General features: G+C 36.5%; 1 protein-coding gene across 1 annotated transcript in view; it reads right to left on the reverse strand.

Annotated features, from left to right (window-relative positions):
- Window positions 1–26,783, reverse strand: part of TTBK2 (tau tubulin kinase 2) — a 77,507-nt gene that overhangs the window by 19,464 nt on the left and 31,260 nt on the right. The window contains exons 6-12 of the mRNA XM_009887970.1: window positions 17,495–17,560; window positions 16,808–16,900; window positions 15,684–15,809; window positions 12,494–12,651; window positions 10,717–10,933; window positions 8,185–8,396; window positions 6,410–7,013 (exon numbers count right to left, since the gene is read on the reverse strand). Of these exons, the coding sequence (XP_009886272.1) occupies window positions 6,410–7,013; window positions 8,185–8,396; window positions 10,717–10,933; window positions 12,494–12,651; window positions 15,684–15,809; window positions 16,808–16,900; window positions 17,495–17,560 (1,476 nt within the window). The remainder of the gene's footprint in view (window positions 1–6,409; window positions 7,014–8,184; window positions 8,397–10,716; window positions 10,934–12,493; window positions 12,652–15,683; window positions 15,810–16,807; window positions 16,901–17,494; window positions 17,561–26,783) is intronic.

Consider the following 26,783-nt stretch of genomic DNA (forward strand, 5'->3'; position numbering starts at 1 on the left):
CCTAATCAATACATCAGTCATCATGAAGAATGTGGTATTTCGGTATCCCATCAAGTTCACAATAATGAACATCTGGGAGCTACTATTTGTCTGTTTCCATACACTGAGGACAGAACTATTTGTTTATATTCATATAAAAAGCAGCCAGGAGCTGTAGGAAAAAAGCACTGCTTTTTGAGTTATCAGACAAAATGCTGACAAAAGTACACTAGCTACTTTATTTGCCTTGTTATAACTCACCACTAATCCTATGGAAGTTTGAAAGAAGCTAATGTTGACGGATTACTTTTAATATCAATACTCCTGTGCATGCTTCACTGAAAAAAAGAAGTCTTTCACATAGAAATATTTATACTGAAAAATACATTGGAAATAAAAGGCAACACAAAATATAATCCAAATTAAATATTAATGGTAAAATGATGATGATGATATGTTACGGTCTTACGCATTAATGCTATGTCATACTGCTTTACTAGTCAATGCAAGCTCATGCTGCTAAGCAAGTCTCAATATTTTTAATACTAATACACAAATTATGGTTAACTTCAGTTATGATTCTAAGCTTTCATCTTTTTCATACTGAAATGAAACTGGGAATAAAAAACTATGAGAAGTCCCCTTTCTCTAGTGACATTTTCAATTAGCTATGACCCCTGATAATTCCCATCTTTGCTTTGTATACTGCAAGCAGTGGAACAATTCATTATTTGTTCATTCCCAAAGTAGCAATTTGACTCTCTCTAGATCGCCTTTTCTCACATTAAAATCATGTAAGGTAGTCCAAATTTTAATAGGTGTTTCCAATTCGAAATCCACCTGGTACTGATTGTAGGAACACATGAAAAAAAAAAAAAAAAAGATATTTTAATTTTAGTTTTGAAAGAAGCAAAAATTTGTTTTCTAGATTTTATAATCCTACCTTTTTTAAGAGGAAATCTCTCTGAGAAAGTGAATCTATCTTCCAGAACATCCAGATATGCTCGGTGCTCCACATCATAACCTGAATAACAGCTCTTTAAGTATTCCTCTCTCTAATTTTACCTCTTTTAAGTGGGACAGTATGTCTTCCTCAGTAGAGTATTCCTGACTATTCCCGAACAAGATCCATTCTTATTCCCTAGCTTGATCTTTCAAAATAATTTTTAGGATGTTGTGTATAGCAGTATGACCAGCATATGCCTACTACCGGACTGTGCAGAGCAACTGAAAATGTTAAACTTTGCAGATGACTGCTACAATGCAGTCACTTTTATGAAGACAAGGCTTATTCACCTGCTGAAGTTGTGCTTTTGAGATACGAATGACAGGGGGGAACTTGTTGCCACAGGGAATGACAGGAAGCTGCCTACGACCAGTTGAGCGGGAGGAAGAGGAGTGGCTCTCAGCTGATTGACTCCTTGGCAAACCAGCCTCTTTCAGAGGGTCCGAGTGGATGGATAGATAGGCTATAGGGCTCATGGTGCGGAGGATGGGACTTGAAATTCTTGGAGTGGAGAAATGCAGCATATGAGATGAGTTGAGCTGTGAGAACAACATGGCGGGGAAGAAAATAAGGTTTAAAAATCAATATTTTAACAATTCTTGTTTATGTCTTGCCTACATCCATTTTCTTAGAAGACCATATTCACAACTGCCTCACAGGCTAAAAGCTGATAATTTAAGAGGTATCTTTAATCTTCACATTTTCCATCGATTTCTAAAAATCTAATATAAAAATCAGAAGTGAGCATCCTTTCTCTAGCTGGCTCCCACCTTCATTCAGTCAGTCAGTAACAATCTAGGGCAAATTTAATAAACCAACACAGTCTGTTCCAAGGACATTGCATATACAAACTAGTTGATTCTTGACTGGTCCTTGCAAATGCTTAGCACATCCATGCAACAACATTGTTTTCTGAGATTACTACATTTTTAGCGTATACACCCATTTCAGGCTTTACAAATGTTACTGTACAACTACGGCTATAGTGGCGTATATTAAGAACTGAAGCTGACAGCATTAATCAGTAAGATTAGTGCTAAACAGTTCTGATGAAATTTCCCAAATATGAGATTGAAATGGAAGGATACACTGGCCTGGGAAATACATGGACAATTGCTTCATCTTGAACCACATCACTCAAATATTTATGAAAAAAAAAAAAAAAAGAACAGGAACTGTAAAGTCAAAGTGTTCCAAACCAATAATTCTGGAGAAAGTACATTTTTACATTGGTTATTGATTATTCTAATGAGCCTATAGCTTTGATATACAACTCTGAAATCAACTGATTTCTTTGCAAGACATTTTCCACCGCTGAATAAATATCTGATAGTGACACATCTAAATACCTGTAAATGAGATTGATATATACAGTTGGAGATTCTTTGTTCCAAGTATATTTAGACAAAATCACGAAGAGTAGAGATATGAAAACTTGTTGCAAGCTTCATGAAGGTATTTTTCTGTTTCCTACCATGGTATTTGCAATTCTAACTTGTATTCCTACTGTGGCTTTTGCAATTCTAACCTGTACTCCTTGGAAACAGAGAGCACCTGTCAAGCATTTCAGTTTCCAAGCAAAAGGCATTTTCAATTGTGTCAATCCTAAATTCAGCTCCCAAAATGCATAGCTGTCTCTCAACTGGAAAAAAAAATATTTCCAGAGTCTCATAAAAGCAGCAGCTGAGGACAGAAGGTATATGAAAATTAAATTGCTTAGAACTCTGTAATAAATGGAAATTTAAGAGCAGGTTTTTGATAAAACATAATAGTACCTCAATGTACAAAATGCTAATTTCAGCAATATTTCTTAATAATAAAAATAGCTTCATATAGTCAAATCTCTTCTATAAGCATGCATATATATATGGTATTAGGCTGTCAATCAAGTCTGACCAGAGCTAACTGTTGTTTAATTTAAACTGAAGATGAAAATGAAATTAACTGTTACATATTTAATTACTTCAATATCTGCCTGACAAATGTATGTTGCAAAGTTTTGTGCATGCACTGTATGGAATTCACTGCAATTCAATACACACACAGTAAGTTAATGAGGCCATGGTTCAACGACACAGCAAGTCCAACTTTAGGCTCTTAGTACCAGATCAAGGGAAAAAAACCTAGGGCTGTATGATGCAAAGTGCTGCTCCAGTATAAATTCACTGTTAGTCTAGATCAGGTCAAATTCTTTTGACATATTAATTTCATACCATCTGATATTACAGCAAGTCAGGTACCGTCTATCATAACAGACAGCATATTTTGCTGTAATTTTTTATGCCTGAAACTTGCTCATCCCCAAGCCAATAACTTACACATTTTTTCCCCTCTTATTTTTTGAGTTCAGGTTTCCTTCCTGAACTGCTACAACCTTACGTTCTTATTAGAATGCTGACGCTGTGTGAAACAGGTAAGAAATGATATTACCATCAATTACAGTAAGTCCATGTACAGACACGATTTCAGGAAGAACATTTATCTACAAATGAAAGGACCACAGACCAGCAATTTCTTTCTTTCAGGAGAAAATGAGATTATGGGTGAGTATATGAACCTTTAGTTTCTCGTACAGAAACATCCTTGCGACTACTTACTACTTAAATAGTGAGCAATAAAGCCCTGAAAGAAATAAAAAAAAAAATCAAGAAGAATCATCAAAGTAAAAATGAAAAATAAAAAAATACATAAAACAGGAAAACTATTTTATTCATTCACTACAGAAGTAATTGCTTGCATATTTAACAAACCGATCAGAATAAGCTCAAAGAACATAATTCCTCCTACTTGCTCCTCAGTGACAGTGAAGCAGGTGACTAGAAATCCATATGGGAGGCATATTCATAAGCACGATGACCATGAATGCTGACATGTCCTAGAGTTTCAAGCCGTTTGGACTGAAGAAACTGTTTCAGAAATTATGTTAAGCTATTATACTACTATTTTTAATTCGTTTTAGTAAAACTTAAGTAATTTGATTTATGGTCCTAAACTTACATTCTTGGATCCAAACCTGCTCTTGGTAACTGGTGCAATATAATTACATCACCAGAAAAGTAAAATATGACCCTTTGCCAGTATTTGTATTGTCAGGAAGGTGCTACCTAGACAAAATTACTAAAGAATAAGAACATCTGATCCACAAACAAGGATCACATTCAAAGAACAGTTTCAGGTGGGTACATGCTTTGAGGAAGAAGGAACAGGACTCTACCAAACAGCTCTCTAAGGTCACCAGGACTCTGGAATAGAGAGAACTACTGTATGAAGAGGTATACACTCACCTATAAGAACAGCTAGGTTCCAGTACCCACCTCAAGGAATATTTAAGTATCTTTTATGAAGTGGAATACCATCAACGAAGGACAGAAAGAACAACTCACCCCCAAATATCCTCCTGGGCTTTGGTTGGCTTTCAAGGGCTAATAAAGTAGATGGAAGACTACCACAAATTGCCATCACAGTTGGAATAGACACACTGCATAGACACACTCTGTTCCCAGTTTCTAAATCAGCCAAATTATTTTTATTTTCTTTATTACCAGTTCAGTTTTTATTTTCAATTCCACATGATTCACCTTCAAAACAGTAAGTTCCTCCCTGCCGTTCATCTTGCCCTCACAGCACTACTTGCCCTTCCAGGATAACATAAACCATACTCGTTTCCCCCATTTTTGAGGTCATGACAAATATCTTCTTAACCTGCTTCTAAAGCCAAACTAAAATATAATCTTACCCCAGTGTCTACTTCAGAATTTCTTCCAATACATCTTATAATTAATTGACCTTGTTTATAACTATTTCTGCTCCTGTGCTCAGAAGCTTCTTCTTTATTTGCACTGTAGTACGTGATATTTATATCGTTATCCCAAAGTGGGGTCATTTACCTGGTGTGCAAGACGCAACTGTACACAATATCACCTCTACTTTCAGTTTTAGGTAAAACAGCTATTTCCCCCAAAAGAACCAAGTTTGTATAAAGTGGGATAGTGCATCTGCATACAAAATAACAAGCTGGTTTTTAATGGCTTTCAAAATAAAAACGCCTGATAATTAGTATTTTGTACAGGACTAAGGGTTGCTCTTTCTTGTCTGTTTTACTAAAACAAACATTAAAATATAAAAATTGAAGATCTGAAAACAACTGAGCAATTTAAATTAATTTTTCACCTTTTCAAGTTTCTAAACCATCAAAAACTTTCATGCAACTAACATTTCAACTTAAATCTCAAAAAAATCTTCTGTTGTTTAACACAGTTCTGTAATTTCAATCATGTAAAATGAATCTTCTATAAACTACATAATTCACTAAGTAAATATAATCTTGTATGAAAGGTACAATTTTGCATTTTCCATAAGAACCTAGGTGTATTTGAAATTTTACTGTACAGCTATAGTTAATTACATTGAGTAGTTAATTTTCACCATAAAGAATATTCCCCACCTTATAATAAATGAGTAATTGGTGACACATTTCTTTTCTAATGAGCTGGCTGTAACTTTCACAAAACACACTAATAAGCCAGGATTCTTGGCTCAAAGGAGCTTGAAAGAATTGTGCTTTATACCATAGGTAACACAATATCTACTGAGAAAAGGGGAGAGGTAAAACCAGGAGCTGCTTCCTAATCACTTAACCATTAATCACACTTCCTCCTTAAGTAAAGCCAAAGAGGTTTTTATTTAGAATCAGTGACAGAGGAGAAAAAAACTGTGCAAATGAGAATTCTTTAGAAAAGATGGAGAAACACAAAAAGAAGAGGATGCAATTGAAGCAAAGGAATTCGTCTTAGCGAAGAGGAAACTCTCGGAGCAAAGCAGTAGTAGCAAAATTAACTTGGAAGTGAGAAGTAGCAACAATTTATAAAAGCCAACAAGTTGTTTGTAAAAGTATCGTTAGAAATTTCAGAAGAAACAGGAAGAAACAAAGGGAATTCCAAAAGAAAACACTACATCAATGAGATGGTGAGAACAAGTGACTCTGTTTCTTTAATTTCAGCCATTTAGGCTTTTCCTGAAACACACGAAACATTGTAGCACAGTATTTTACATATTTATTGCAATTTTATGTTTATGTACTGCAAATACAATAAATATATATTTGCATGTGTATCTCACTGATTAGGAATCACTGCATAAGGAACTTCTTTATATATATATATGAAAATACACGTGTGTGTTTTTTTTATCGAGGCCAGTTCTATGAATCATATCTGCAGAACTAATAGCCACTTCCATGGGAGAATGTAAACACTCATATAACAGAACATGGAAGATCATTCTTCAAGAATCAAGTCCCATATCTGATGAAACTAGGAGTTTCTGCTACACTATTGTGTTTTATTCACTGCCTTTTCCCTTACTATCTCCTCATAGAATTCTGAATAAAGAGAGGTTCAATAAAACAGTGACCATTTCTCTTACCGGTGTGAGTGCTCCTTCTGCTTGAGCTTCCATAGGACTTGTAGGGGTGGCTGCAAGAAGCTGTCCAGCAGCTCCAGATAGAAGTTCCAATTTATCTGTAAGCTGTTCGGAAGCAGCAGGATGACACTCCATGGCTAGAACAAACTCCACCCCTGAGGTTTGGTTCTTGGCATGGACACTGTTTCCTGCCCAACCACCTTGTCTGGGCTGCTCTTCTGGAGGGGACTCCTCTAGAACTTGCAGTACCTCCGGCTCTTCATCTGAGGGACTTCCAGTTGTTTTGTGCCCTAAAGCCTCATTTGTCCTGAAGTCCTGCAAGTCCCGTTCCTTATCTATTATCACCCATTCCTTAGAATCAACCTCCTGCCTGCAGGAGCTTAAGTTGACAGCTACAAATCCATTGCTAATAACACCATCAATGTGTTCTGGAGAACTAGCTGACACAGGCTTTGAAGCATCTGGAAGATATTCTTCATCATAGTGCCAAACGTGGTCCATGCGGGCAGTCACAGGAGCAGAAATGGGAGTTTTCTGAGAAAGAGGAGGAACAGCAGCAACAGGAGTCTCTGCCGCAGCATTCAAGTCTTTCTGCATCTTCTCCAAACTTAAGAAAAGAAGTTAATATCTTAATTAGTTAAGAATTAATTAAATCATGTAAGCTACATTGGAGCTTTTTCAGTAGATTCATATAAAAATTTGTTGTCATATTTTAGAAAAATCTACAACGTTGAAAGTTCCACAATTTGAGATGAAGAACTCTGACATCAAGTAGAAACGGGGGGACAGTCTTAGAAGTTTGCAAATATTGTAAGTGTAACCGTAATGTATTGTGTTGTATTGTAAATGCAATTACCAGAATGAAGAACAGTGAGTGGATACCAACTCAATGGTGAGGCTACCACCAGATGTTACTGTACTTAATTTACGCTACAAAGCAGAGACTTAAAGCAGAACAGAAGAAACAGATGTCTCCAGCAGCCGTTAGTAGATGCCCTCAAGAAGAATGTTATTGTTTTGATTGATTCCTTATTTATGCATAACTTGCTTCTTCAAACAAACTCAAATTCCTAACCCCTCCCTGACGTATTTAGAAGGATTTTGCTACTATCAGCATCTCAGCTGTCTTCTACTGGTCCCCCTCAGCCTCTACCTTTCAGTCAGATTTCACTGTGTCCTCCACTTATTCTTTCTACACATAGGCAGAAAGTGATTGAATCTGTTCTCATACATATGCCTCTTCTCTATCTTCAAATTCCATTTTAAGACCTTTGCCTTCTATCAAGATTTTTTTTATGTTTGTGCAATGCCTCTGGGCATAACTAAACCTGCTGCATGCAGGTAGATTTCTAAATTTACTTCCTAACTCCTTCTTGTAAACTATCCTTCTCATGTCATCTAATCCCATGTTACCTCTATCGAACACCTGATGTCATCATTCTTATTTAGGATGAGCTGTACTGACTATCTAGAGTATCCCACTGAAGAAAAAGGTACTAAACATCAGGGTTACACCACTAGGTCTTGAAATAAAAAAATTCTCAATGCTGGAAGTCTGACTTTATATATTAACACTAATCTTTTTTTAAAGAAGCTGTCAAGTAGTGAAATCCATTAATTGAGCAATATTATGAACATAGTAAATACTTTGCTGTAGCTTGCATAAGCATAACTCAGCGGCTCTATTCCTCGTTTTCACATGGCAGAGGAAAGATGATGGAATCTTAAACTACATAACCTGAACAGATCTAAGCATAAGCATAAAATAATTTCTTTACCAGGTCTCAAGAAATTTATCAGTGTCTGGCTTTGACTCCAGTGTCAGACGCTTCTCCAGTTCAAAGCTGTGAATTGAACGTAACTTCCGCACCAGTGGGACATCTCTCTCTAGCTGGGTGGTCTCTGAGCGAACACGAATTGGAGAACCCAGACTCGGTGCATTAAGCATTCCATTCACTGGCCCATGGCTGTTTTCTTCCTCTGTGGCAGCCTGTGCAAAAAGTAAAATCAGAACATAACTCACTAGGAGCGGCAAAACAGAGGAAGACAAGGTACTACATAGTGAATACCATCCAGGTTATTAGCCTGTGATAAGCAAATTTGTATTTGGAATGGTCCTTAAGTTCATGCCATTGTTAAGGTAGTTCAGACGTGCTTCAGCACGCACACCTATAACAGATGAAATACTAATAATATACTAGTTCTGGGTAGTATACAGGAGAATACTGAACAGAAGTCTCAAAAACCCAGTACTGCATTTAAATTTACTCTGATATTTCACACCCATCTCTGAGATCTTCTTTAATAATAGTCTGAAACCCAGCACTTGGTAGCATCTTCAGTTTGCTTTACAGTCAAGTTCTCTTATTAAAGAGAACTTAGCTTCCAAGCTGTCTTTATGATTCTCTGGAGCATATAACACTGTTATGCACTAAATCTACTACATATTTCTGTGACTTCAAACTATGTTTTAGTCCAATTGCATTCCATCTTGTATACTAACTGGCCATGATTTAGAGCTGGGAAATCATGATCATCCTTGGTTTCAACACGTATAACTAATAGAAATTGCCTTTGTTTAAACCAGAACAATCTCCTTTCTCCCTCTTTGGTACCTTTGAAGCGAGCACATTTGAAAATAGGCATCATGCCTTATTCTTTCCCACAATACATTTTTTCTAGTAAACAAGAAGTAACAGCCTCAAAACTAGACAGCTCTCCTAGCTAAAGAACATTTCAGTACCAGATCCCTCTTCATAGAATGGTTTAGGTTGGAAAGGACCTTGAAGATCATCGAGTTTCACCCCCCCTGCCATAGACAGGGACACCTCCCACTAGACCAGGTTGCCCAAGGCCACGTCCAGCCTGGCCTTAAACACCTCCAGGGATGGGGCCTCAACAACCTCTCTGGGCAACCTGTGCCAGTGCCTTATAACCCTTAAAGGGAAAAATTTCTTCCTAATGTTTAATCTAAACCTGCCCTCTTCCACTTTAAAGCCATTCCCCCTCATCCTATCACTACATGCCCTAGTAAAAAGTCCTTCCCCAGCTCTCCTGTAGGCCCCCTTTAGGGACTGGAAGGCCGCAGTAAGATCTCCCCGGAGCCTTCTCTTCTCCAGGCTGAACAGCCCCAACTCTCTCAGCCTCTCCTCAGAGGAGAGGTGCTCCAGCCCTCGCATCATCCTCGTGGCTCTCCTCTGGACATGCTCCAGCAGGTCCATGTCCTTCTTATGTTGGGGACTCCAGAGCTGGATGCAGTACTCCAGGTGGGGTCTCATGAGAGTGGAGTAGAGGGGCAGAATCCCCTCCTTTGACCTGCTGGCCACACTTCTTTTGATGCAGCCCAGGATGCAGTTGGTCTTCTGGGCTGCGACTGCACATTGCTGGCTCATGTTGAGCTTCTCATTAATCAGCACACCCAGGTCCTTCTCCTCAGGGCTGCTCTCCAGCCATTTCCCGCTGAGCCTGTATTTGTTCTTGAGATTGCCCTGACCCAGATGTAGGACCTTGCACTTGGCCTTGTTGAACTTCATGAGGTTGGCGTGGGCCCACCTCTCCAGCCTGTCCAGGTCCCACTGGATGGCACCCCTCCCTCTCCAGCATGTCTACCTCACCACATAGCTTGGTATCATCAGCAAACTTGCTGATGGTGCACTCAACCCCACTGTCCATGTTCATGTTCAAAACATTTTTATATCAGGAAACAGGGCTACATTTGTCCCCGTATGAAATGTGATTGTGAGCAAGGGAGTCAGGAATCACTTCTCAGAGACCAATTTTCAAAATTAAGCAGCATTCTCTTCTAAAGACTACCCCATGAACCTCTCTGGATCAGTACAAAGGTATCCTATCTTATGGAGACAAAACCACCAAGTGAATCAAATGGATACTGCCAATTACACTGTCAATCTGTCAACTGAAGAATAACATTAAACTAGTTTTTGTATATTCAGTATCTAACTTCTACACATGCAAGATGCAGGAAATTAGCTTTGGTTTCATTCAGTGAGCAAGAATCAAAATCATGTTTGAGGAACAGGAATTTGAATAAATTACAAAGAATCTCAAATTATCAGCAATCTACTATTCATCATAAAGCCCCGATAAAGTGACACAAGGCCCAAACGCTTGTCTGCTTGTCCCGGTATATAAATCACTCTAATAAAATGTGTTAGCTCTACCATAAATCTTGTTTTCTTAGACCATTCTGGCTAACCAACATTAGTAAGGCTGCATTATTAATTGTTATGTGCATTATGGGGACAGGAAAGTGTTCAAAGATGGCCTTCATAATGTAGATTTGTAGGTACCTTACAGATCCCTAGTTTTATTTTGTTTCTGTTTGCATCCATTTCTTCCCAAACGTCTTTTTCCTGAGGACGCTGATGCCCAGGGGATCCAGGTAGTTTCTCTGGTGAGACACCAACTGGAATACCATTCTCTCCATCACTGAGCTGTTCATCAGGAAACACTTCATCTGTGTTTTCTCTCAGCAAATCTCCTGGGATAGGAGTGGCATTGGCAATTCTACAAAAGTAGTTTAAAAAAAGATAAAATCAGAAATGTAAAAATTTTGAGACTCCAATGTGTTTCTTGAAATTATTTTCTACTGTATTAAAAGGAAGAAACAAAAAAATACAAGCAAAAGCATGCTTCTGTAGAAAACTAAATCTTGTAAACTATTTAATATAAAAACCCCTTACTTCTTGGCTTTCACAATTTGTGCTTCTTTCATTCAGGCACGTAACAAAAGATGCAAATCAAAAACCAACCACTTAAAAGCTGGGTTTTTTTAATGTTTTTGAAGCAACTTCTGAGAAAAATTTGTAAGAGATCATATCTAGGCTCAACTTTGCTCCTGAATCTTCTACACATATTTTTCTATTAAAAAAAAAAATTAATGGCAACTTTCATAACAGTTTCCCTTTCCCCAAAATTTGGTAGAATAACAAAACATACTATCTGAGGAAAAGAGATCACTCAGCAAACTAAATGCAGTTTTAATCACTATTCTTATCTAAGTGCTATTTTGGTCCAATTATTGATAATCAAAACATAAGCATAATGCTAACAAGACATTGCATTTTAATTAAAGTTCTGTAGTCCCATTGACTTGGGGCTAAATCGGACTAAGACTTAGCTCAATATCTGAAACTGAAGCAGTGCTATTCCTAAAAAGTGAAAGACCAGAAGGTCTATTAAAAGTCATTCCTTTACAGTCACCAAAATTGTTAACTGCAGCCAAGACTATCAATAACTCCAGTGTGATACTTAGTGTGACCATGGGACTGAATCATATGCAAAATCTTTATTAACTTCAGTGTGTTCAATAGTGCACACTGTACACCAGTGTAATATTAACACCATTTAATGTCTTCACTGACATTTATTGTAACACTTTTTTTAAAAAATTACCTTGAAATACTGGAAATTTAATACATTCTACGTGAAATTCTGGCATTTTTCAGCCTCACTGCACTGTCAAAACTCCCACGTCACAACTTTTGTGACTCTTAAATAAAAAGTTGATCTACTCAAGAACAGGCACAGTCTTCCTCCTCACCCATAAGCACCTCTTATATTCTCCAATCCCCTGAGATGAGTATGGGTATTATTAAACATCGCATCTCGTCCAACTTACTTTATTACAGAAAGTCTCAAAGACCACATTAAATATTATTTTAAACAGGACCAAAAATCTACTTCCAAATTTCCTATGAAGATCCATTAATTTTTCAAAGTTACAAGGAAATTGCTGCTTACAGAAAACAATGGGTTTATTTCCAGGCAGTTAAACTCAGGACGCCTCATTTAGTTTCACAAAATATGATTTAGCAAAGGATGGACTAGTAAATTTACATGCAATTTCCTGAGCTACTATTTTTTATTGCTATAAATTTAGGACAGCAGTGCTATCTTTCAGGATAGTATAAACAGGAACCCTAAAAAGGGAAATACTTCAAATGCTCCCAAACCTCTATTCCTCTATTTATTCAACATCCTGCAGAAAACAAACTAAATTATGGAGATAATTTCCCATCAGTACTCTGTGGCTGCTTTTTAAGTGACCACAATGTGCATACATACCCAATTGCAGCCGGAGTAAGACGAGTGTGTAACTGAGGTGTGGTTGAAGTTGTTGTCGTTGTCAGGGAGCCATCAGTTCCACTCTTCTCCCAGTCAAAAGGGTCACTTTCAATAACCCCAAACGTTTTCATGCTGTTGTCAAACACAGACATGAGAAGCTAAAAATAAAGAAAAAAGTTAATAAGCTTCACTTTTTGTCTAAGAAACCAAGCAATTAAAAAATATCCTGCTGCAATACACATCTCCTTTTTAAGATTTTAACTGACAATTTTTTTAAAAAAGGACAGTTCTTTATATTAACCATTTTTCATTTTCCGAGGTTACAAATTCAAGATATGCAAAATTCTGTTTTAGTAAAAAAAAAAAAATCCCAAACACATCTGTATTTTCATCAGTAAAAAGAGGCAAAGATACACCACAGGTTTCCATAAAAAGGCAGAAAGACACATACACACACACAGAGGCAAGACTACATTGCTGCAGAAGAGCATTCAATGGCTCTCCAGCAGAGGAAGATAAAAGAATACGTTTGATAACACCATTAGAAACTAGGGAAATGAATGAGGAGTACATAGGGAATGATACCGATTTGCTAATTCATACATTTGTGTCATTTAGAACCATGTATCATTTACTTTATCTACTGCTGACATTCATCCCACAGAAATGTCACACTGGGAGTTTTCCACCCTCATTTTATGCTATGAAAAAGCATCTAGAACAATTTGTGTCCATGACAGTGAAAGAAATTGCATCTACCTTCCCCTCCCTGTGAAAAAACTTTGTCTCATTCTAGTCACTGGTGGGAAGGCTGTGTCCATATCACATCACCTCTTACTCTGTAACATTTCTAAAATTATTTTTTTTCCCTAAAAGCTAAAACTCCAGTTTTCATCAATCTAGCAAGCTGAAAATTTTTCTTTGGCATCCTTTAAAAACACATACACTTTGGCAACTTAAAACGGATGGGAAGTTTGAACAATTTTTCTTGTATAAAGAAATTTTATCCTTTTATCTATTTCATCCTTACTCTCAAGAACCTTTGGTGTGCCATCTATCCTAGTCAGTTCTGAAACCCTACGGAACTGCACAAAGCCATAGTTCACACTCTGTCCTGTACATATTCTCCTTTATTCTCTTTTTCCTGTAACATTAAGCAGTCTCTCTGAAGTCATTTTTTAAGGTCATTCTCCTTTAAGTCTTTTCTACAATTTCTGCTACAATGAAAATACAAACTCAAATGCTTAATGATGTCAGGAGGTTGAGGCGATGAGTGCATAAATACCCAAATAAAATAAACATTGCCAAATGAAATGTGGATTCTGGGCCTCTGTCATGAACTTTTTAGACTGTAAACTCTTCAAAGCAGGGATGTTGACCATGTACATTCTCGTTCAGTGCCTAACCATACATACAAAGAATGATACATATCGAAGGTATGAACAGCATTGCTACAACAAATACTACTTAAGAGAGACCAGAACTTAAATGACCATGGAAAGTAAAGCACTTTCTCATCTCTAAATAAAACCATTCTGCTCTGCTCTAAAGCACATGAGCAAGACCCTGTCAGAAGGCTCAGGCTGCAGCTACACAACTGCAAACGCTCCATGACCAACCAGAGGACTGTAAATTACTGGGCTCTTGCTATCATGGAGAAGCTCTATCCTGGTGTCACGTTAATCCCTGAGTGCCTGTGCTGTGTTAGGCCGCAGAAAAAGGTTTTGCAAAAATATGCCAGTGTATATGTTTTATTATTCAGGATATATAAAGTAAATAAAACATATTTACCAGTCTAAAATCAAGGTTTTTCTACGCAACATCAAGATTTCTGCAATCAGTATATTTTACCACAGAAGAAAAAAATAAATCTGATTCATCTTTATAACTAGGCTCATAAAACACTCAAAACTTTCTTAATCATTTTCCTCGCTTAATTGTAAACTATAGGATAAATTCCACAGAAATTTGTAATAGAAAAGAAAAAAAAAAAAATCAAGGTATTTATTTCTCAGGAACACTGAGTATTTTCCGTATTTGTAATAAGATTTTTTTTACATTCAAATTTTTTGCACAAAAATTGATTTTTTATTTCTATTTTTTGCAAATATGCAGAAGAACATACCAGTACATTCAGAGAAATTCACTTACTAACAGGAAATTAGTTACCCCTTGAGATTTTCAGTTCTTATTTCAAATCTTGTATATCTTGATTTCTCTGTTAATCTTACCAAGTAAAGCACAGGAATCATTCTTATCAAAGTTACAATTCCAGAATTAGTCAGCATGATTTATTTATTCATTTGAACCAATTCAGCTTGCACACCAACAGAAATCCATTCCTTCTGGTTTTGCTGAGTTAGTGAGCTGAACAAACGCAGAGAGGCAGACAGGTCATGCAAGCGGGAAGCTGACAGGAACGTGTGTTTCTGGGAGCCAGAGGGAAGGCACACCGGGACTTGTCGTGGTGTGACGTTAGATCCGTTCCACTTCTCCCACAGTTTGTGAGACTGAAAGAACTCTCAGTCTCTCCCTCCCTGCTTTTCCTGAGCATTCCTTTGATACTGGTACAGAACAAAGTTCTGTCTTTCAGTTTTACTTATTGTTAAATCATGGGTCAACACTCAGTGAAGAAGCCACATGTTCTAAAGCGTATCCTCTCAGCACCTATCACCTTGTCACCGAGCTGAGGCTGTCCATTTCAGCAGGCAATACTCTCTTAAACAAAGGAAAATGACTCTTCCTCTGGCGATCTCTGTAGGCAAATCTTCAGTCTTAAAAACACACCACGGCTGCACATCGTGCTCTAGCTGTATATATTGTAGGTGCTGAGCTCCAGATTTTGGAGAGCTGACAGAATGACTCATGGAGAAAACAACCTGATCGCTTTAACTTAAGGAGCACCCACTAGAGGCTACGATAGAAGGACAGCACCCGATCCTAACAGAATACTGACTGCAAAGCAACAGCCAATTGTTTTTAGAAACATAACTGCCTTACTCTGCCCAAATGGAAACCAAAACAGTATCTTTGAACTGCAAAGTTTCTGGTCATTAAAATAACTTCGTGGTGGCACAATCCATAATCACTACCAAGACTACACAATGAAATCAAAGATGAAATTGAAGAAGAAACAGCATAACATTCTGCTATTTAAAAATCAGAAAGACAAAATAGTAAAAATGTTTACCTGGTAATCAGGCTTTGTAAAGTAATCTAAATTAGAAATGTGATCCAGAAAGATGTTGAATTCTTGAGGAAGGTGTTTCAACATAAGTCTGTGCTCGTACCTTTCTTTAATGGAGCCCACTTGCTCCTAGGAGTAAATAACACACCAAACATTAACACACCCTCATTCTCTGCTGCAACATATTCACCTCGTGTCTTACAGCCATTCGATACACTACTGGCCAGAAAGATGGGTAAGTACATTACACTGAATAGTACTACCATTCACCTCAGATAGCAAGTTAAGAGATTCTGTCATTGCCCTCAGTACACTTGCAAAATAAGGTACAAACTTCAAATTCAATATGAAAAGCCATTTAATTTTCTGCTGTGTTTGAATGCTGCCTGATATCAAGGACTCTCCTTCGACGCTCAACCCTTCTAAAAAGCATGTTTTAAAAATTTAAATATCCTGTTGCATCATCTGAAGTTCAGTCACTTTTTGGTGTATAGTTTGTCATCACAGTATATTGCGTAAATTAGTAAATCCTGTTTAGTGTAAGTTCAGTAAATCAAAACCAAAAAAGGCACACAACATACATATGACATTGTCATCTACCAATGGATAAACCACATCAGAGAGTAACCTTGTTTCATTCTTATTTCAGAAGTTGGAAGAAGTAATAATAGGCTAATTAGACATTGTTTCTTCGCATACCTCACCTATGACATATGACTAAAGGCACTACTGCATATTGACTGATTCACTTCTGTTCACCAGCAAATAAGAAATGCCCACTTCACAAAGAATCAAAACAGATAAGAAATTCTAAATGTGTGATAGGTGAAATCAAAAAGTACTCAAGTGAAAACAGGAAAATGAAATAAGTGGCATATATACACTTACTTTTGCATTTTAAAACATTTGCAAACTAGAAGCACAACCTACTTCCTTCCCAGAACAGTTTGTAAAACCTGATTGCTTTTTATACCATGACACTAGCAATAAGAACACTAGAAACCACTGGAAAATGTAATGTTAAAATTAACGAACCAGTGATTCTTAGTGGAATCTTTATCACAGCATTTGCTTGCAATCCAGAAGCAAATCTCCCTCATGCTCTTTGGTTTCACTTCTAGGTTTACCTTATCTTTTATTTTTCTCCAAGGCAGTTGCCCAACCACAAATTCCACCAACATGTAGAACAGGGACCAGAGGTCATCATGCCGACCCATTTCCTGTGGGGAAAAAAAATATTATTCTAATGCATCTTACAAATACCTGTAAGACAAAAGGGAAGAGAGAGTCTTTATTGCTCTGGAGAGTTAAATTATTATACATAAAAATTAATATAATCAACCTTGCAAAACAAGTTTGTATAATTAAATCTAGCAACTATTTTAAGTAGAAACATACAAGTACATTTCCATAGAAGACAGAGAAACAAACAGAAGTTGAAGTGTGTTAAAATAACATTGCAAATCTCTACACTGAAAGAGCTGTTTATTCAGATTTCTTTAGTGTATGATGTTAAGATGACATATTGGACATTTTGTATTTTATAAAACTCAGTAACTTCACCTTCTTAATTTATTAACTTACAATACAATTGAACACCAAAGGTAACTATTAAAACCCTATTATTTCTACAACAAGAAGTTTTTTTACCATCAACTACTGTAAAGCAGACTCTCCTTTCCCAAAATGTGTAAGTATTAATTTCTGCATAATAAATACACATGTAAGAATAAAAAAAAGGAAATCAATAGCAACTGCATTACTGACTGCTTTCAGCTACATGAGACGGATATTGTATAGACTGAGATACTCACTCTGTTTCTATGAGCATTGATTGATGCGTATCGTACTGTTCCTCGAAAACCAGCGACAGCTCGTGGCTATCAAAGAATAGAAAAAGAAAAAGATTCTCACTGTCAGAAATAAACCTGCTGACTACTTAATTTGGCATCTACAAAGTGAGTATGGAGCGACAACAAGTATCATTTGAGACTTTTTGTTTTATTTTAATTCACCGTGTTTCTGAGTTCTCAGTGGAAATCCAAATAGGCACCAGTGACATATGTCAGAGTTTTTTAAACCATCTATTTATGTCAGTTTTTGTTCTCCAAAGGCATCAAGTCTTGTTTACTCATCCCTCAAAAAAGCTATACGGCAGAACAATTCCTCTTTCTTCTCCAATAATGAAATTATTTCTTGGTCTTAAATATTAGAAATTTGAGTTTTTAAATTCTGACAGGATCTAAACCATAATGATTTCTTCCACTTTGCTAAAATACATCAATATTATGTGGTATGAACAGACAACCAGCCATTTATTGAAATGTGCTAGCAACATTTTCACAAATTATTTTCTGAACTAGCAAACCAATCAAATTTTTGAGAAATTCCAAAAGCAGGGAAAGCCACAGGTAAGTCTCAAAGCCGTGGCTGAGCAATATATAGCAAGGGCTGCACTACAGGCACCATTTTAAAATATTTCTTTCTTTTCTAGTTTCTGAATACCAGCAGTTCCTCCCTGACACTCTCGATATTGTGTGATCATAAGTCAGTTGCTGTTTTACAATCACAGATTAAACTGTCCATCCTTCTTTCCTTCAAATAAAATGTTACAAAAAGAATTGTGTAATTGGCAATAGTCGTCATTACTACATATTTACAATTTAAAAAAAAATAATCAAACCGATGTGTTGTTGCTTTGCCTAAGACAAATATCCAACCCATGCTACCCCCTTAATTAATCATTCTATACAAAGAGAATTGCCAGAACTGCTAAATTTGCTTTCCTTTACACAGTCTTATCTTCTCAATCAATAATTCTTTTTGTTTCCTCTAACAGTAAATGTAAGAAACTTGAATTATCTTCCTCACCACTGACTTGTACTTAAAGGGGCGTTGGTGATCTGTCTGCCTGCCCCAGACTCATGACAATTCTTCAGATTTTAAAAAAAAATTGCACAATACATTTAAAAGTCTGGTTTGATATACATGCAAAGACAACCACAATACAAAATTATTACCCTATAAAGATAAAACACTTCAGTCTCTCCCCACCCATACCTATAGGTATAATTTCTTCTTATCCACCAAGAGATGCTACACTGAGAACTATCATTTAAGTATGTCAGGAGCTGCTACTAGTGTCAGTAACCCTATCAATTAAATCCAGCAGGATTATGCAGCAACATCTTTAAAAAGGATTCAACAGTCCATATAATCAATGCCTGCCAGAGCGGTACAATGAGAGCTGAACCAGTCTTAGTTAAGGTGGAGAATATTTCCTAGGATGTTCTTAACATGAACAGGTTCTCAGACGGTATTCCATAAATGTTAGGTTTTGCACGACATCATAAAGTTTAAATGGTGCTTGGAACACATTTTGTGTTCAGCCAGGACAGACAATTGAGTTACTGTCTTAAATCATGTAAGTATATCATATACCATACTGAAAATTACACTGAAATGAAGCATAACACTGTAGTTGCAGAAATTTCAGAGTACCATGCAATTAGAAAAAGAATAGTTCAAAATGTTTTGGAACTGCTAAAATTCAGGAGAAACTAAATTTTTTAAAAAAAAGAACTAAGTCTCCCTCTTAGTAGTTCTGAAAATTAGCAAACCATCCAAGTAAGAATAATATATCATCACTGCCAAGACAATCAAAATACAGGTAAATTTCCAGAAAGATGCAGTCTGATGAATAACACTTTTTCAGAAGGGCACTGAGAGCTTAACTTTAGAACACACAGAAATACAAATTCAGTAAATCCCAAGAGCATAAAGTTTCCGAAGATGAAACCAAATGCTTATTTGTCTTCAGCCTCTGGTCTGAATGTTAAAAAGGAAAGATTCTATTCAGTTTTACTAAGTTAAATATTTCCATTCTTCTGAGAATAATGAAAAATATGAAAACGAGGTTGAAATGAGGCTTTTATTCCTAGGGTAACAACTTCAATTTCTACTTGATAATTAGCACAAAAACATTCCATTCATTTGACAAGGAAATAAAAAAAAAGAGTAAGAAATGTCATAGGGAATCTAAATTATCCCATCCGGCTTACAAATATTAATAATCTGACCTATTCCAATTCTGTCTTGGAAGAGAAAAGTCCGTATGAGGAAATTTATTGTGTACCAACCGAATTGCTTTTTAATGTTAAAGTCACTGCCATCCTTAAGACATTCCTAGGAAATTATTTGCCCTAAAATCATTTGAATTATTTGAGAATCACCTGGCTAGGGGAATGGGGAGGTGGGGAAGCATGAATATTGTTTCTATATATTAGCTTATCATAAAATGAATTCTGAATTCTTTACCCCAGCAAGGATATCTAAATCCTTTTACAATCTCTTGCCTTAAAGTTTAGTTTGTATAAATCTGACTTAACAGCATATGTAACCCTGTTACATTTTAGGACAGAATGAAATACCTTTTAGTAATGCAGCTGGTTGCTATCTAATAGTGGCATTACAATGCCACACAACAACAATAAATTAATTCTATCGCGTCTCTAACAACATGAACGATGGGTCCAGTAGCTCAAATCAAGTTTACCCAATTCAGAATAGAATTTATAGACTTCTGAGCATTTGAAAACCTTCTGAAACTGTTTCAGAACTCTTTATGCATCTCACAACAGCTCATGTAGTAAAAGAGAAATATTACAGGCAATAATAGCAACTTCCTGAATGATTCATCACATTTTTTCTAATAGAATCCCCCTCTGCTATTACTGATCATGTTAGTTTGTTTTTAGACACCTCCAAATTTTTCCTATCTGAGCTCACCTGCCACCAGCTGGGGGGGGGGGGGGAAGCCTTGAAGAAACATTATTTATAGTATTGTCTTCCAGATGCCTTATCTAAGAAAGCTGCTTCCACAGCAACCGAGCTTCCTTAAGGCAAAGGAGATTTCCTTGTTGACAAAAAAGGTTAACAGGTCTATTCTTTTCAGTCATTACAGGTGATCTACTAAAACAGCCAAGAGAATCTATGGCATTTTTGGAGCATATAGCTGTAAAGGGCATTAGTACTAAAGAGATGGCAAATCCCACATTTGAATACATCTGTGAATTCCACTGACATGCATGATTAAAAAGGATCACATCTATGTTCCTTTTCATGAAAAACGCCAAAATCAAAATTCTCCTGGTTTTTCACTGGAGATTTAGTGTGTGTGAGGTTCTTCTCAGTCACAGACTGGGAGCAAGCACCACATCCAGGTGCTGTCTCAATTGCAGGGATCCATTAAAAGCCCACTCTGCTGAGGAATCCATTCTTCAGCTCTTCCACATTTAACAGCTTTATTTAGCTTGCATTCATTTCTATTTATTTATGGCAACTATTGTTACCATGTTTTTCCTTCAGTCAAAGTAAGAAAGCTTTTGAAATACACAACTCTCAAATGGGCACAGGAACAAATGGAAAATTAGGGAAGAGTTCTTAGATTCTGGACTCACACTTTCTGCAGAAAAAACAATTCCTACAAAACCTTGCCTTAAACCTCAGCGTCATGGTTTGGGCTGGACTGGTCCCCACAGTTGCGACACCTTCACGCTCTTACCCTCTAACTTGGTACATAGCAAAGTTAGCTGACCTTGGTTGTTATAGGATTAAGTATAAGCAGGAGCCTCTCTGCACACCATCCCTCAGTATTAACCATAAACATCAGACCTTATCTGGTAGAAGCGGACACTGTCTGAAGAATATGCTGTTAATTTCAGAAGGTGAGTTAGAAGAGGCTTAGCTGAAAAGTAAAATTACTGAAAAGAAAATTGGTTCTGTTTTACCTCAAACCAAGACATCCAGGTATTAAATTAATGGGAATGGCCATACAGATCCCATGATTTAGTTCTTTTATTAGAATAAGGGATATAATTTCCAGGGCGGCTAGAGTTCTTCCATACTTATATTTGACACAAAACATACTTTGCAAACCTTCTACAAAACTATAACTTGTTTGGATCAGTTTACATAAAAAAAGTTTTTTCTAATATAATTAGCTCAGCGATCTGGAAGTCAGAGTTGTCTCAGGTTTGAATACTATCACTAAATTCTTCAAATGTAAGTTAAAACAAATTATTTTGAAGATACACACATACGAAGCCGATCCAACAACTATGAAGATTTTTTCTTCACATAAACGTACTTTTTAGTGTAACATCGGTTTTCTTTGGAGGTGGCCTGCCCTGGAAACACATGACAATGTCTTAGATAAACCACATGCAGGAAATTAGGAGTTCCCAAAAAAGGGAATTATTTCCTCTAAGCACACAAGCTTGCGGATCCCTGGGAGATGCTATGCTTACAAACCTGCCTACAACTGTTGCTTCTTTGGAGGGGCTGTGGAGGAGACAAATCACACTCCTTAGCTCAGTCCAGTACCTCTAGATAAATGCTCTGGGTTTATTGCTGTGGGCTACGTAGGAAATGTTATGCAGAACAAAAAGGTAACTTTTTACTGCAATCTTGGAAAGCAGACAATAGACATGAAAAAATAAAACAATAATGATGTTTTTTTACATTATATCTGACACACACCATGGTTCTTCCTATCAGTCAGGCAATGACTGAGAATTCTTAAGTGTCTTTAGGTTTTGGATTGAGAAACCAGCTCAAGCAGTGAACCCCACCTCACTGCTGCCTCTAAAGCCGAGTTCTAAAGCACATAGCTGGGCAGGTAGAGAAGCAGCCACCTACAATACCTCTATTTCCCTTTATTAAAGGCAGAATCCTTTCTTATCTTTTCCCTTTAAAACGCCAACTTCCTAGCTCTTTTACCCAACGGGAATATATTTCCAGGATTGGAACTATACATATTTCCAATTCTTTAGAACCTTTTTTCATACCAAATGGCTTCAACAATTCACAATCCCATCCCCGCTTTTTTGTGAATATAGGCTTTGAAACCTAATTTAATGCCTAGCATGTGTTAGCACCAGTTTAATGTAAATGGAAAATTCAGTGATTGTCTGGGTAAGGAAAGATCAAGCAGCTGAAATACAATTGCCATTACAATATATTATACACCTCAATTAGTTTTCACTGTATATACAGCTCTTCAAACCCCCACTTTTAGCTCTATATAAAAAATACATCAGACACCAACAATCGAGTACTTGCACTTAGAACTCTTTATTGACCCGTCTCCTACCAGTTGTCAGTATGACACACAATTTAGACTCAGATCTACCTAAAAAGAAGTTGTGATTTCCAAAACATGATTGCAGGTGTCTGATCCTATGCTACCTAGTTCCAGCAGAAGCTGGGTAACAAGCCAAGTTAACATCTCATAGTACAGTTAAATTTTGCTATTGTGAGTTCTAACAGACATGGTGACAAATTTTAACTCCAACTGCCTGTGCTATAAAGAGCATCACTATCTCTAAGACAGCAATATTTGATGCATGAACCAGCTCCCGAGCTACTCGGTTTCCAAGCTGGAGTATTTACTTAGCCAATGTGACGCACTAGCTGAAAATGGCAATCATTTCAAAGCTGACTCATGGGCAGACAAAAAGTCTGGTGGGCTGCAGGTGGTAACAACCTACTAAGTGTTTGTCACAAACCTGAATTTACTGCAGTGAAAAATTACACAGGATAAATCTGCGATTTGTATGTTTGTTTTGCTCTGTGTAATCTCCCTTCTTCCTCTTATACCAGGAGCTGAAGCAGAGATTACTGTAAGAGGAAGACAACCTGTGTAAGCCAGTTAATGCTCTGGCTGAGAATTGCCCCAGACAGCAGAATATCATTCAGACAGCAGAATTTTGTTTTAATTATCTCCACAAGTAAAAATTTTATGGTTGTTCGGCATTATGGGAAGTTCTGTGCTTTTAGTAGATGGAAGAACCGAGACCTTCACTTTTAATTTTTATACATACCATATTTAGTATTTATAATAATAATACCATACATTAAAGAGTTGCATCAACCCAGTAGTAGACTTATTTTCAACTAAGGATGAGAAGCAAAAGGTCTCAAGCAAGCTAACATACATAAAATAACGCCCTTTCCTTCTCTTTTAAACTACTCAAAAGAATCACAGAATCACAGAATTTTCAGAGTTGGAAGGTACCTCTAGAGATAATCCAGTCCAACTCCCCTGCTAAAGCAGGATTGCCTGGAGCACATTACTTAGGACTGCATCCAGGCGGGTCTTGAAAATCTCCAGAGAAGGGGACTCCAGAACCTTCCTGGGCAGCCTGTGCTCTGTCACCGTAAAGAAGTTTTTCCTTGTATTTGAACAGAACTTCCTATGTTCCAACTTGTGCCCGTTAGCCCTCGTCCTGTCACTGGGAACCACTGAAAAGAGTCTGGCTCCATCCTCCTTCAACCCACCCTTTAGATACTTCTAAGCAAGTTGTAAGCACTTGTCATTTTACATAATTCAGCAGAGAATTTAGGCTGTAGCTCGGAAAGAATTAGAAACTAAAGTTTCTGGTTTGATTTTTGGTTTGCTTCTATTTTCACCAGGACACAAATTTTACTGGACCAAACCACCTGTCTTTCCACTATAGTAGCTTTTAATTTCAAACAAATAGGACAGTTCCTGAAAGTTTAATGAAAATTGATGATTAAAGACAGAACCCAAATTAGTACCTTGACACAGAGGCAGACAGTTAAAATTCAATTAAAATGGTTCACATCCATCTTAAGAGACACTCATCAGTTGGTCGATCAGCATGTATTTTAGATGGCAAGTAAGCACATGCCTCATCCCAAAACTGCAACTATGTACTGTTCAGAAAAGTAAAGTATTGTAGGAAGGTGAAAATACTAAGAAATTTGGAGAGCATAAGGGAAAAACCATAGGAAAGCAGTAAGTTTCACCATTCATAGAATAATTTAAATTTTTTTCAAAGATAATGCTAAATCTCAATGGAAAACTTATCTTTTTTTTTTTTTTTTTTTTTACAGGACTGTTACAGCCCATTCCCCTGACCATCTATCAGTTCTATAGAAAATAAAGGAACGACTGTATCAGAACAGCTATACAGCACACCAGAATTTCTAAATTAAATTGTTCAATGATTGTTTGGATATGATATCAGTGTTCTGCATACCACAAGAAAGGAGAAAAAACTCAATATACCCCAACATTTACAAAGTATTGTATTACGAGAATTAAATCTTTTCATACCTCAACTATTTATTAACCTGTTCCTTCAGCCAGGATATTAATAGATTGGTATTTATTTTTCACCCAAAATCCCCAAGCATGAGGTCACAAAGAGTCTTCCCCTCAAAGAAATAACCATACGTGATTTTCTCATGTTTTTCATTTCGTTTCATTATTGCAAGCATATTCCATAGAGACGTTACAAAATAATATCACACCACATGAAATTCACATATCCATTCTACTTGTGTCACTTTCTAAGTCAATTCATAATGCTCTTTTTTCATCTTTTATATTAACTCACTACCTGCCTTGTACTATCACACACGAGACACCAGCTGCCTGCTTCTACAACACTGATTTCCTTCATTCCTTCTTTGTCAGTAATACAATCAAATTTGCAAGGATCATGTTCAGTGGACGCTGGAAATGCTACAAACATAGATTAAAGGATTGTGCCTTAAATAATCTCTTTCTGTGTCCTTGAAGGAGGTTATGGCAGACAAACATAATAAATAGTGTGACATTGGTAGGTATAACACAGCTCTATCATTATAGCTGCGTAGGCGTATCACTGGTAGGTATATCACAGCTATTCATAACTTCAAAAACTTCTGAAACCTATCAATTTAATAGTTGTTTTAACCTCTTTATTCAAAAATAACGTCTGCACAGACCTCTCCAAAATAACTCCCTTGTCTTCCCTATAAAGTTATCCCTAATTCAGAAATGAAGCCTCAAATGACTAATTCTTTCAACTCATGCAGACTCCTGATTATAAAACCAATAAAACAAAGGGCTCTTGGCTCAGTCTTTCCAGCATATAACCATTTCCATGAAGGACATTTTGACATAAAAATCTAAACCTTCTTCAGTTTCTCCTGGGATTTAAGAAAAAAAAAAAAAAAATAGGCTCTTGTCTTTGTTGACTTAGATGACATGAGGGAAAGAATTAAGGAGTATGTATAGGTTATTTAGGAATGAGACTATACGTTTACATCTTGCATTGAATGGCTCTGATATTATATAATAATTCCTCTGCAACAGAACTGAAAGTGAGAAAATATAAAGCTGTAATAATTTATCTTAGACTCTTCAACAGAACCCCATTTACTGAAACAAAGCTTTTTTTCCTCTAAAGTAGTTCATTTTTTAAAAAGCTATCAACTATCAAATGTTTTGCTCAGAATTGAGAAGGACATCTTGCAAACCTCATCTATTTCCAAAAATATATGTACTGTAGTCTGACTGATGCAGATTTAGTGAAGAAAACCTGAAAACATAGTTTTAAAATATTTGTTCTTTTGACTTTTTTTTTGTTCTAGAGTAGTAAAATGTACAAAATTTAATTTTATAGACACAGAAAGGCAGAAGTGGGCTATAACAGGAAGGTATAGTCAGGTTTCCAAAAAATTATCCCAGTTCTCTCTTCCAACACTACTTTTGAATCATTATTTATTAATAAAAATATTTATTTTAGAAACAAAGAACATACAGTAAATACTTTCCAACTCTATTTTCAGGAGCTTACTGCATTCTATTTGGCAGCTGAATTATACCATGTATTGCTCCTTCTTTTATTTTTATTTGTGCCATAATAGCTGAACTGATTTTGCTAATTGCTGTAAAACACACAATCAGTGCAACATTATTCAAATAAATTAAGATTTACACATTAAAGACGTAAAATACTCCTCTGATTATAATTTCTTGTTCAATCTATGCCTTTCTGCTGGTTTATAGTGAGTTCAGTACGAAAGTATTACTTATTTTTCATGTTTCACAGTCCCAGCTCTTGAATCTTCCCAAGAAGTGCTGAAGAGAAGTGAAGATAGATGGCTGATCTCAAAATATATGACCAAGATATCTGTCCTGCAATTCAAGCTAAAACTGCATCTTGCCAACTTACTCCGTCATGTCAAACTCCTCAGTAAGTTGGTAACAATGCAAAATTGGACATAATTTAGCTTTGTTGCATCACA

The sequence above is a fragment of the Charadrius vociferus genome, unplaced genomic scaffold (assembly GCF_000708025.1).
Source record: "Charadrius vociferus isolate BGI_N301 unplaced genomic scaffold, ASM70802v2 scaffold337, whole genome shotgun sequence".
Taxonomy (NCBI): domain Eukaryota; kingdom Metazoa; phylum Chordata; class Aves; order Charadriiformes; family Charadriidae; genus Charadrius; species Charadrius vociferus.